Here is a 13,342-nt window from a genome sequence, read left to right as displayed (position 1 = left end):
GGGACAAAAATGTTCTATGCAATTTGAAGTCTTTTACAGTAGAAACACTTTTCTTAAACTTGAGAGGCTAATGTTGATGAGAGGATGATTGACTTTTCATTTAAGAGGCCCTATTATGCTTTTTGGGGGTTGCCTTCCCTGTAGTGTGTTTTAAAGGTGTATGTGCATGTAAATGGTCTGCAAAGACCCAAAGTTCCCTCTAGAGCAGTGATTCTCAAATGGGGGTACGCGGACCCCTGGGGGTACGTTGGGGTACTGCAGGGGGTACGTGAGATTTAAAAAAAAAAAAAAGAAAAAAAAAAAAAAGGTTAATTAAAAAAATAATCTTGGTAAAATAAGTTAAATAGAAAACACGATTTTATATCAAACATTCCTAGAACCACCAAGGGGGTCCTCATATAAACATGTCAAATGTGTGTATTGTATTTTATAGTTTTTCACAATAAAATTACTTAAATTGAAAAAAAAAAGGAGTTAATACATCACACACTGAGGGAACATCACTATATTGTAATTATTTATATAGGCTTTTTCGATCAAAGATATTCGGGATCGGTCAGGGGGTACTTGGCTGAGAAAATGTTTCAAAGGGGGTACATTACTGAAAAAAGTTTGAGAAGCACTGCTCTAGAGGGATTTTCTCTTCAGTAGCCGCTTCATACATCATGATTTATTTAGTGAGTCTGTTTCTACAGCAAATTTTGATCTCAGCCCAACAGGAAAAACTTCTTTGAGATATTTTTTATTTTCCGCGTATTCACTCAAACTGGCTTTCCAACACACTCGCAAATTGTTGCTAATTTACAAAAAATGGTCTTAGAGAGCATCATTATCTTTCATTAGGAGTCGTGTTTGTGTCCACCACATAAATGTTAGTGCAATTTTTCCTCTGGTGCCTTTTTTGGTCGTTATCTACACATGGTTTTCAGACGGGGCAAAAAGGGCAAACTGCTTGCACATTCAGTTGCAAGGTATTTAGTTACCTCGTGGTAGCAAATTGTTCTCTGGAAGATTGAACTGGCTTTTATTGTGAAAGGGAGATCGGGACCCTAAACAGACATCAAAAAGCCAGTCCTATAAGGAAACCAAACTAAAGCCAGATGGTGTCATAATTCTTAAGCCGTTAACTTGTGCAATAAGTTAGAACAAATTATTGTTACAGGATTGGACTGAAAAAGGGAAACAGTGGTAATGCATCAATCAAACAGATAGTCAAGGTCTCAGACTAAAGTTTTTTGTTTTTTTATCTAAACAATTATATAAATAATTTGAGCACAATAAAAGGCCACCTTACCAGTTCGGGATCACTGAATAAACTTTTTCTCTCTTGTTGTGGAGATCAGCTCCAGGTGTGTGACTTCCAGGTGTGTGACTCTCCACACCTGCTCCCAACATTGTTCATTGGGAGTGGGCGGAGCACCTGGCAGGTAGATGCCTTTGATTACCCCGCCCCTCAGCCCCTTACAGTACATGTTGTAAATTGCCACTTTTAGGCAAATACACATACTTTGAAGTAATGTTACTTAAAACAAATTAATGTGTTTATTATTGGTTTCAGCAAGGACACAGGGGTTATACTAGGACGGTGAAAGTGATGATTTGACCATTCATTAAAAGTGCAACAGGCTCCTTTCAACCTATATCAACTAGGATAAGGTGTATAAGTACTCAGATGTTTTACTTCATTAAAAGTAGCAATACTACAGTGTAAAAAGTACTCTGATAAAACGAAAAGTCCCCCATTTTAAAGTAAATGTGCAAAAGTAACGGCATTAAATCCCCACCATCAAAGTACAAGAAGTAAAAATACTTATTTTAAATAATTAGATTACTTGATTATAATTTGAGCTCATTGTAATACTTTAGAAACTGGAGGAGGAGGAGGAGGAGGAGGAGGAGGAGGAGGAGGAGGAGGACTCAGCACATACAGAATAACAAACACTCTGCTGCAGGGAAAGACACCTTGGAGACCCTGTGGACCTTTTACAACTATGTCAATAACTCCAGGTGAGTTCCTCCATGCTACATCACCCTCATGGACATGGCACCAGGAGCAGCAGAGTGTCGAGCTTAAAGCCAGAAGGACACGAAAAAATGATTCATGCAGCACTTCAAGGGCCAATCCATCAAAAAACAACCTACATGTAGTAGCAGCCGCCAATATGAAAGGATTTTCCAAAACATTTTTGTTGCCATGAGTCCATAAAGCTTCAACCTAAATCAAATCCTCTCCTGTTCGAAACATCAATTCAAAGTATTTATCATGAGGAAAACAAAAACTTTTTACCCATTTCTAAAACTAAAGCATACATTTTTACAGAGCTATTTCCTGATTTTGCTTCAATTGAATTATTCTAGCTGGGTGGTCAGAAACATGACGTGTATTCAAAACCTGGGTGGCCAGCTAAGTGTAGTTAGAGTATGAAAAGTGTCCCTAGTGATGTAAAACGTGTTTTACTATTATATATGATGTCTTTGGGTTAATATTTCTGCTGTGTTTGTTTCATTCTACTGCTTTAGATGTTGAAGGTTATGCTTTATTTAATTACTTGATTTACTGCTGTGTACATGTGTAGTTCCATTCACCGCAATTTATTATATTTGTTTTATTTATTTATCTAAAAAGAGACAAAAGCACATTGATTAACATGGGTAGTTGAGACCATCATGTAAATGTGCCAGATTTAGAAATGTAGGCTTATTTTCAACTGAAGTCTCTGGCAGGTAGATGGCATTAAGCTAAATCATACAAGCCCAATTACAGCACATATTAAAGCACACATTTAAAATGAAATACACCTGAATACAAACCTATAAACATGCAACAGACGGAAAAAAACATTGATAGCACAGATACAAGCTAACAGGCACAGACGATTACAAATATATATAATATAACCCCTACTAGTTTATGGCAGTGTATTTAATTGTCCAGTAACAACTGTCTGTTTACAGAGTTAAGAGATGATCCTTAGATCTAGTTAAATAGAGCGGTGCAGTTATGACATATGTTTGTAGTTTCACCAGGAAATTAAACTATAATTTCACCAGGAAATTATAGCTTCGACAAAAATCTAAGGGATTTCCTTTGGATTTTGGAACATTGCTGAAAATAAGTGGCAAACACACATTTATGATACTCAACACTTTTGTTCACCAGGATAATCTCCACATATTAACACCACTTTTATAATAGCTGTAGCGTAAATGGAATCTCCAGAAGCCAAACAACTCGCTGCACCCTCGCTGCGAGGGGGACCCAAGTTCCCATCAGCAAAAACACGTGGGTTTGCTATCCTGGCTCCAAAATGGTGGAATGAGCTCCCCATTGACATCAGGACAGCAGATAGCTTACACACCTTCCGGCGCAGAATGAAAACTCATCTCTTTCGACTCCACTTCGAGCAATATAATTACTATCAAAGCACTTATATACTAATAAAGGACTGGCTTACCTAAAGCCAGTTGAGTAGCACTTGAAATGTTTTTGCTCTATGAAACCTGATGTACTTATATGATTCTGTTTTCTTCAAGTTTGTATTTTGTTGGTCGAACGCACTTATTGTAAGTCGCTTTGGATAAAAGCGTCAGCTAAATGCAATGTAATGTAATATAAAAGTAAAGAGCTAACGCTAGGCTATAAACAAACTACATCCTGGTTGCATTGCATTGCATCGTCAACACCGCTAAGCTAAAGCGTTTAGTAGTGTTATTCAGCCACTTGTTAGCAACCAACGTTTTTATGATACATAGAGGCTTCGGAAAATCACAAGTGGAGTGTTTTATGCTGTCAAAGAAAAAAGTGAAAATCTCTGCTACTTGTGATAACCACAGACCCTATTTCAGTTGTAATAAAAAAAAGAGAGAGAGGACAAGGAATTGGAAGTTGTAAATGCTAACTAATTTCCTGGTTTTGGGACACATTCCTGCACCACTTTATTGTGTTCCATATTGCCCCCTAGGAAAATGCTGACTGCCAAGAGGTACTTTTCTATAAGGTTTTTTACAATGACATCATATTCTATAAGATCATCAAGTGTTTTATTGCTGTGAAAAACACATATCTCTGTGTTGGTGAACCACCAGCAGAGATTCATCAAAATGACCTCACACAGACTCACATCCACACCACTAATGACTTCCTCTCTGTGCATTCAACGGCCCTCATTGTGAGGTGAAATCACATTATGCTTAACATGGCTGATGGTGATCTCACTGGTCTGGACCGTGTGTGTCTTGCCTGTTTCCTGTCAGCTGTTGTTTCTACCGTCTGCGTTGAAGGACGTATGGCGTGATTGTGTGTGTGTAAGTTTATTTAGTCACTTCCTGAGCATGTCACATGTTCCAGGGAAGAGAACACATCTGGAACAACCAATCAACCATCCATCAATATGCTGTCAACACCCTCAGGTACAGTGGCTTTACTATAGTATATGATCTCATTACAGGCTACTACATGGTGGCACTTTATGGTTTGATGTAATCAATGGATGATTTTTTTTTGGTTTGGAGCAGTTTATCCTCAGAATCAGGACAAAGTAAATTCTCATGTAACAATGGTGTACATGATCTGATAACAGTATATTCCTGAGGTAGGCCAAGGCACTTTTGATTGCTGTATTTCTTTCATAACTTTAGTTGTTTGCACATGTTGTGTTGAGTTTTGGCAAAAGATTTCTGAACTTTTTGCTCTGGGCAGCAGTTGAATGTTGGAATAGTGTGTGTGTGTGTGTGTGTGTGTGTGTGTGTGTGTGTGTGTGTGTGTGTGTGTGTGTGTGTGTGTGTGTGTGTGTGTGTGTGTGTGTGTGTGTGTGTGTGTGTGTGTGTGTGTGTGTGTGTGTGTGTGGCTTCACTTTGTTTTTGGACAATTTTTTAAATGTTTGTTTCTGTTTTTTGGGAAATACTGTTTTTTTTTAAAAAAAATTCAAAATAAAATATGAGGGAAACATTTCTCTCCTATGAATAATACACATTTTATTAATAATCTGTAACAAGGCGGAATTGTCTGTTTATAATGCGTTTTGAATTATGTCAGAAATCAGAAAGAAATCTATAAAAAGTAACCAAATATATAAACATGTGTTTTTTATACATAGAATAATTAAGCTCTCCTTGTACTTAAACAATCTATTTCCGACTTTATAAAAATAAGCTTTATTGAAAAAAGTTTGGAGCATATTATGTCCTGTATTCATTTAAAAGAAGTACATTGTGCGTTTAAAACATGTCAATCATACTTTCTGCAGCATCTTTTGCATAACTTGTCTAATCAAGGAACTGACCATGACTATTAGTAGGCATATGCATCTCTAAATGAATAACAATTCCGAGGACTTCCTCACTCTCAGAGCTGTTATTCTTTTGTCTCTCATTTCTTTCTCTGTATGTAGTGTAGTTTTTATGCAAAGCGACATTACCCTCTGGTGGTTTGCACAGGAACTGCACAAAGTCTTTGTCCACTGAGTGGATTGTTTGTTTATTAATAGAAAAGGTGGAACAAAATCCAAATAAAAAGAGGTATGGCCTATTATTGTAATGTAGGTATACAATGCAAGCCACTGGGTCACATGACACAGAAGCTATTCAAGAAAAAACAAGATTTACAAATTGAAAAAAGCTGAATTTTCATAAAGTCCAAATATATAACAAAAAAAGCATTACAATCTAATAAAGAGTTGTGTCTAAGGAGTCACATGACACAAAAGCTATTTGAAACAATTAATTGTTCATAAAATATTCATATAAAATTGAAATAAAAACACTAATACCACAAAAACTAAAATATATCGAATTTGGGGTCAAGTTATCACGCCATAATGCCTTTTGTGAAGATTGGTAGATTTCAGGCAGGCTACTAAAGGTGAACTACACCCTTTTTCAAAACTACTACAGGTTATTTCCATGGTCTATAGATCAAAGCATTAAAGGTCCCATGTCATGGCCATTTCTACTGATCATAATTCCATTGTTGAGGTCTACTAGAATAGATTTACATTGTTCAATTTTCCAAACTCACATTGGTTTCTCATACAGCATCTCTGTATAGTATGTGTATTCACTCTCTGTCCTAAACGGCTTGTTGGAGCTCCCGCACCTTCATAACACACAAGGGGACGGGTAATAACCGGAAAAGCATGACATGGGACCTTTAAAGGCTACACACAATTTATTTTACACTATAGTCATTTCATTCGTAAATAATACAATTTTGATGATTGCAGCTTTACGACCTCAGAAAGTGGATTAAAGACAAACAACGAGCCACTGTAATCAGTTTATTGGTCAAATGAAAGGATGAATGTTGTGAGTACACACTTGCGTATCAAGCTACCAACAGTCCATCTAGTTACAAACATACGTACCCTTTCCGTCTAAGAAACTATTATAAAGGTTAATGGGTTGTTTTTCATACTGACTGTACATAAAAAGAAACCAGGAACTGGATTTGTACATTATAAAAACACCACAACATCTTGGATGAGAATGAAAAAGTTTACATAAAGGAATTTCAAAAGATTTTTCAGTATAAACAAATTTCCAAGACGGATCTTCGCAAAACATATTTCTTCTGCCTAAATAATTGTATCCCCTTTCCACATTTAAGTTCATATATTTCAAAAACAGTTAAGAAACATTTCACTCCTTAAACTGGATCTATTTTACGTCAAATATAAACTTAAAGCTATCTTAAAAAAGGAAAATCTTGTTTTTGCTTGTCGAAGACAATTGTAAACTCGGAGTGATACTTTCACAAAACAATTATCATAAATTCCTCTTTAGTACCACATTATTTCTATTATTTCCAGGACAAAATTTAAGAAAAGAAATACACAAAAAACTGCCAACTTTTAAAAACCAGCTACTACATAAAACACTGGCAGACTTTTTTTTGGAGTAAAATTCACACAAAGAATGACTCAAATTATATACAAATGACTAAAAACATTTCACAATAACTCAGAACGCTGGTGTATAAAAAACAAAAAACATGCCTCACACAGAGGATTTTTCCAGTTGTTCAAATCAGTTGTCATGCTAACGTTAGCTTAGCTTCTTACGCTACAGACGATAAAATGTGATTTCTCTTCAGATTTTTGGGGAAAACTAAAATCAAAAAGCGATCATTTACAGAGATGCTTTAATCGGAACCAACAGGTTCCTGATAAAATGTAGTCTTATATAAATGTAATCAAAATCATTTTCAGCATCTCTCTCTAAAGTGCACAAAAAAAACGAAGTCACAGAAATAAAATAAGGTGAAAGTTGCTCACGAGAAGAAGAATCTAACAAGATATAAAACAAACTATTTTACATTTGGACAAATGTTTCACCAAATACAAGATGGTGAACAAAATGCATTATTTTAAGGTTCCCTCTCTTTCTTTCTGTTCCTCCAGTCAGCTGCTTTAGTACTTTGGCACTTTGGTGTAGTCCTCTGTGTGAATGTTCCTGCACAGGCAGATGGACAAGATCATCCCCACCAGCTGTCAAACAAAAACATAGATCAATACTTCATTAAAACCTTTTTCATCTTTAAGACATGTTTTATCTATGAGTGCACATCTTTAAATATTGTATGTCTACGAAACTTTTTCTATCTCTAAAACATAAAATATAAATAATGTTTATCTTTAAAAACACGTACTTGTTTGTAACGGCTCTTTTTGATTGAAAGTAAGCCGCAGCCTCACTATGAATATGCTGTTTGTCACTGTTTGTACTGTGACATGATGTATGGGGGCTTTTACTATGTGGTCACTACATTAAAGTACTTAATAGACAGCGTTGTTTTTGAATTCATGAAAAAAGAAACATATCTGCAATCACATCACTGTGTGGTTGTTCCGTTTTGTCTTGGTTGATTGTTTTATCCGCCAGTTGTACTGAGAGCTTTCATATCAGCCTAAAGACTTTGCGCCCCTAGTGTAACTTTATAGAAAGACCATGACAATGTATCAATGACAATGTACCTCAATCAGAGCCACTCCAAGGCAGATACCCAGAACGACCCCGAGGTTGGTGAGCAGCCAGCTCTCCACGCTGGCAGCACAACCCTGGAGGTGAGTAATCAGAAGACCGAAGAATGAATACACGAAGAACACAATCATGTAACAGGAAACAGGAAACTAATGTAACCTTTAGAAAAAAACAGTGTTTACCGTGTCGTATACGGGCCAGTCGGGCGTCTGAGCCTCACAGAAGCTGCTGTCGGAAAAGTTCCCGGTGGAGGCCGAGATGTTCTGGCAGGAACAGGGAAATAGCAGCTGGGAGCTGTTGGCGATCACCTCGTTCTCGCTCCAGTCCAGACGGCTGCTCCAGCCACAGCACTCCATCTACACACACAGAAATACACTTATAAGGTGTCCTTACTCAACAAACTTGACCTATAGGTCGTCATTGAATGCAGCTCATTACGACCTCTAGTGGCTGAAGTAGTTATGACTGGAGCAAAGGAGGAAGTCATTTGTCGTCGTATAAAGACAGTCAACGAATACGGAAGATGACAAGGTTCAGGGTTTGGTCTGACAAACCCAAGACTTTCATCCAGGAAATGTGTTCCTTGAGAAACTAAAAGTACACACATTAGGTTGTTTTACGTAAGTTACAATGTTAGTTGTACCATGTCACATACGTCACAGTTATATAGGCAACACACTTTCTTATTTTCAACCCAAACAACAATATTTTTCTAAAACTAACCAAGCAGTTTTGTTGTTTAAACTTATCAAAGTTGTGTTGTTTTACTATGTCAACTAGAATGCTCATATATGTTGTTTTGATCATACCTTTACTTGGGTCTGTACCTTTAATGCCATTTCTACTCAGCTTTAGTTACTTTATTTAGAAATTAGGTTTTTGCACACCTTCTGTGTCATACAAGACAATTCAGCCAACAAGCCACAAGTCAATTATTACCGGTATTACAGCCCCTTAATGACTTGAAGGTTTATAGTTTTTTAATTGATAAATTAAATTAAGTGAAGGAAAATATGTTTCAATGATAATATTTAAAAATAAATGAACTTATCCTTGAAGTGGCCTTATTCAGAGGTCACCTGAATCCTGCAGTTTTGTGGTCAGTAGTAAAAGATAATGAGAGTTAATGGGTTTTGCTGTTCAAATGCGTTTTTTCCCTTTTTTGCTACAGTATGTGTGTGGCACTTAAAGGTGGGGTAGGTAAGTTTGAGAAACCGGCTCGAGATACACTTTTTGTTATATTCCATGGAATGCTCTTAACATCCAGATAGCAATGAATATCTGAAGTGCTTTGACAAATAATCCATAAAGAAATGTCATCTGTGGAAGCCGTAGTACTGTAAAAAGCACGACCAATCATTTTAGCCGGCCCGGCTAAAGTAACTGGATGGCCTACCTGCCTGTCAGCCTTCCATCTGTGCACAAACTTATCTCGTGCCCTCATTGGTCATGTGCGCGTTCGTGTGTGTTGGAGGAGGGGCTCTCTCTGTAAGGCAGTGGCAGATTTTCTCCGGTCGTGTATTTTCAAATTCTAGCGATCTCGAGCCGGTTTCTCAAACTTACATACCCTACCTTTAAGGGAACATTTTGATATTCTTTTTTTATTATTATTCATTTTCATCCATGAATCTATTGTAAGTTGAGGCCTGTGTATCCAGATATATCTTTGAATAACAGGAACACTCAGGGGCAGCGGGTACTGTAGGCTAGGGAAGGCTAAGCCTTCCCAAATGTCACTGCATCCTGGTAAAATAAAAATATAATGTATAATGTTTGTGTCTTTGACATTAGCGCTGCTACGCAACCACCTGTGCCCTGTACTACGAAGCCAGTTCAACAGACCCTGGATATGTTTGAGTTATCTTAACTAACCCTAACAAACGCGCTCTCGCTAAGCGGTCCTACGACGCTGGTTATCAACTCGGTAAATCAAGCCAGGGTTTCTCTCTCCAGCTGAAAGCGTTCACGTGAAAGGGGCGGGGCTAGCAACATTTGATCACAAATAGGGACAGCGCAGCGTCATACTTCATTAATGAAAAGTAAACTAATATTAGACAAATATGAACTTTGAACATCCATGATTTAAACATATAATCCAGGATACAAGCCACAGAGTTGAACCTGCAAGGTGAATAGAGAACAACTGGTTAAAAAATAACTACCGAGTGTTTTAAAGCGTACAAAACAGGTTTATGATATCACTGCCCCATCTAAGACACGAGTGGATCTGACTTTAATTACATTTGAGTTGAGTGTTTCGTAACACTTAAGTAACAACACAAGTAAGTCACATTAAGTAACTTAATGTGTTTCTTAAAATAATACTTCTGCATACAGTATGTGACCATGTAGGTGATGCACGGCCAGATACGGCTCGAGAAGCTGACTCAGATAAGGAAATGTGATATATTATGATATTATATGAATGATAAAGTGCGACACGTCGGCGTCTTCTCTGCATACGGCAGTTTAAACTGTATTTCCTTTCTCCTGTAATATGACTTGATAGATTTAAACTCTGCACACTGAGCTCTGATTGGTCAGCAGGTGGTGCTTTCACTGAGTTGATCTCTTTTCTATAGACGCCGGAGGCGGGCAGCGTCAGGTAAAAAAAGTTATTTAGCCTTCCCAAACCTGAGCCGCCTATGGGAACACTTCTTTCTGTACTTTAGTTTATATTACTCTGTCATGATATAAAATCCTTTTGACAAAAAGAGATAGGATTATAGGACAAAAAGAGCATCTTGAATCGAAGCCTGGATCAGTTTTTCCAACTCACATTCCTCTGGATGAAGTCCCAGGCCTGCTCCGTGGTCGAGTTTTTGCCAGAGTAGTCCTTCAGCACCTGGACCACGACCGTTGACATCTTTTCATTTAACTGAAACGAAACAATTATGTTCATAAAATAAATGTATTTTGATGCAAAGTATAGATTCAGCAATGTGAAGAGGCAAAAATCAGCTTGAGCTTGCTTGATCTGAAGCTAAATACTTTGCTATTCACCGTTTAAAGTTTGTTTCATTATATATTTCTGTCTTGTTTTTTCCCCCTAGTTATTTGGACTGTTCGATAGTGATGCTTGTTTTATGATAGAATAAAATAAAACTATTTATCCTGTAGCTGCAGATCATGAATGTTCTGAATAAAGATCTTCAGAAAAAAGTGAAACTTCTGGAGTTCCCTGGTAAGTCCAACGTCACTATAAAATGCATATTATAGCATAAAAGAGGGGTGAAGACTTGCAAAATGTGTGATTAGAATATAAATAAATGTTGAGTTAAAGTAAATAAATACATTGTTCCCACTGTAAACATACTGAGAGCAAGACATAAGATGGATTCAACTCTCATGTCTTTCTGTTAAATATGGAGCTACATCTTGCGGCAAGCTAGTTTACAGTACATAGCCAAACAGTTAACATGGCTGTCTCCAAAGGTAACAAAACCTGCTTTCAAGCACCTTTAAAGCTCAGAAGCTAACATGTTATAAGATAAGATAAGATGGACCTTTATTAATCCCCGTGGGGAAATTCAGTTGTACAAGCAGCAACAGGGTAAGCGTGAAAAACAGGACAGCACAGATTCACACAGATTAATCTAATCAGAAATCAAATCAAGAAAATGTTTTCAATAATAATGATAATAATAATAAAAGACTATGAAATAGGAGATGAGTAAAAATAAGAGTAAAATAACTGTCAGCATATATACATAGTTGGTCATCTAAATTATGAAGTACGAAATGAGTTAAAGTGAAAAGTTAAAATGGACATCTGTACATATAGTGACATATCTACATATTTGATCTACTACTAATATATTAACATGGGTTGTGGAAACAGTCCAGTGATTTTATTTAATTTATATCTTGTTTGTTTAATCTGTGTGTAAAACAACTTATTTGAAAGAGCCAAGCTTTTACTGTAGAAAACATAAGTGGTATCGATCTCCCACTCAAGAGTTAGACATTAAGATATCACTTTCATGTCTTCCTGTTAAATATGAAGCTACATCTTGCAGCTAGCTAGCTTAGCTTAGCATAACCAGCACTGGCTGTAGCTTCATATTTAACGTATAAACATGAGTGCTATCAACTTTCTTGTCTAATTCTCAAAAATAAAAAAATAATCAATAGTTCTTAGTTACTGTCTTTTAGGTTTAAGTCATTTTAACAAAAACAGCAGCATTACTTAACAAAGAGGGAATTTTATGGGTGTTTAACAATACTAAAATGGCTTATAGATCAGATTCTTGTTTGACTTGTGTTTCTCAACAATCCGATTTTATTTGCATGTCTTGATTTTTTAACTCAAACATAAGCTTTGAATTCTTGCGGTAAAGATTTTTGACATCCAGATCTGTGAAATCTGAATCTTTAGGATATACAGAAACATTTCAATCAGAAGCCAAATACAGCAGCACCTTTAAATGTATCACATTATCCAAATTGCTGCACACCAGACACAGAAAATCTGAGAGTAATTGTTGATTAAATCTCTAATCCAAGAATGTTGAGACACTCAAGGTCTCCAGTGAACACATGCTGAAAAAGCAGATACTCTTTTTTTTTTTCAAGTGGAGGTTTTGCCTGGGATTCTTTTTGGCAGAAAAAGCAAAGTAGCTGAAAAACGCTTCCAACAAACTTTCAGATACAATAAACAGAGATCTGCCTGCACTCCCAAGAACCAAATTCCTCCTTTTTGTAGCATTTTTATTGGATTCAGATGATTTATGCCTCTGGAAATTTGTATCAGCAAGCTTCTGAGATTTTCTTGCAGCTTTCGAATCATAAATGTGCACATAATTATTTTAGGTGTGGGCGAGAAACTATAAAGACCCTGCCCAGCTGGCGTAAGTCGAACAGTTTGAATCATATTCACAAAAAAACGTTCATAGAGCCTTCTCAATCACAATATGCACCAGGCACAGTTGGGAGTAAAAAAACAACAACTACGAGAATGAATGAAGACTTAAATTAAAATGTACACAGCACAGCTGCCATATGATGAGGATATTCGTCACCGGAAGAGCTTAAAATTAAGATTGGTATTTGATGTGAAGTTACAAAAACATTATTTTACATTTTAAGCACTTGTTAAAGCTATTAGATAGATCTGAGTTTCACGATTCTTTCACACACAGTGACGTCACAGCTACCCACAATGCAACGCGCGCCATATATATTTTTATAAAGACGCCATTTTTCTGGAGGTGCAAAAATCCTGGGAATGCTAATATAAACAGCTAGCTTATGTAGCCAGGCAGAGCGCACTAGGTTTTTTTTCTGAATTAACGACCGAAGAAATCGCTGCATGTCTTCGGATTACATCTCTGGACTTGAGAGGTGTGCTCTAGGTCGTTACCAG

General features: G+C 36.8%; 1 protein-coding gene across 1 annotated transcript in view; it reads right to left on the bottom strand.

Moving 5' to 3' along the window:
• Positions 1-6,262: 6,262 nt before the first annotated feature.
• Positions 6,263-13,342, bottom strand: part of LOC117557850 (CD82 antigen-like) — a 45,984-nt gene continuing 38,904 nt past the window's right edge. The window contains exons 6-9 of the mRNA XM_034233827.1: positions 10,757-10,855; positions 8,160-8,333; positions 7,971-8,054; positions 6,263-7,484 (exon numbers count right to left, since the gene is read on the bottom strand). Of these exons, the coding sequence (XP_034089718.1) occupies positions 7,407-7,484; positions 7,971-8,054; positions 8,160-8,333; positions 10,757-10,855 (435 nt within the window). The 3' untranslated portion in view covers positions 6,263-7,406. The remainder of the gene's footprint in view (positions 7,485-7,970; positions 8,055-8,159; positions 8,334-10,756; positions 10,856-13,342) is intronic.

Source organism: Gymnodraco acuticeps, unplaced genomic scaffold, assembly GCF_902827175.1.
Source record: "Gymnodraco acuticeps unplaced genomic scaffold, fGymAcu1.1, whole genome shotgun sequence".
NCBI lineage: Eukaryota > Metazoa > Chordata > Actinopteri > Perciformes > Bathydraconidae > Gymnodraco > Gymnodraco acuticeps.
The sequence above is the reverse complement of the archived record's forward strand: the minus strand, read 5'-3'. Positions and strand labels throughout refer to the sequence as shown.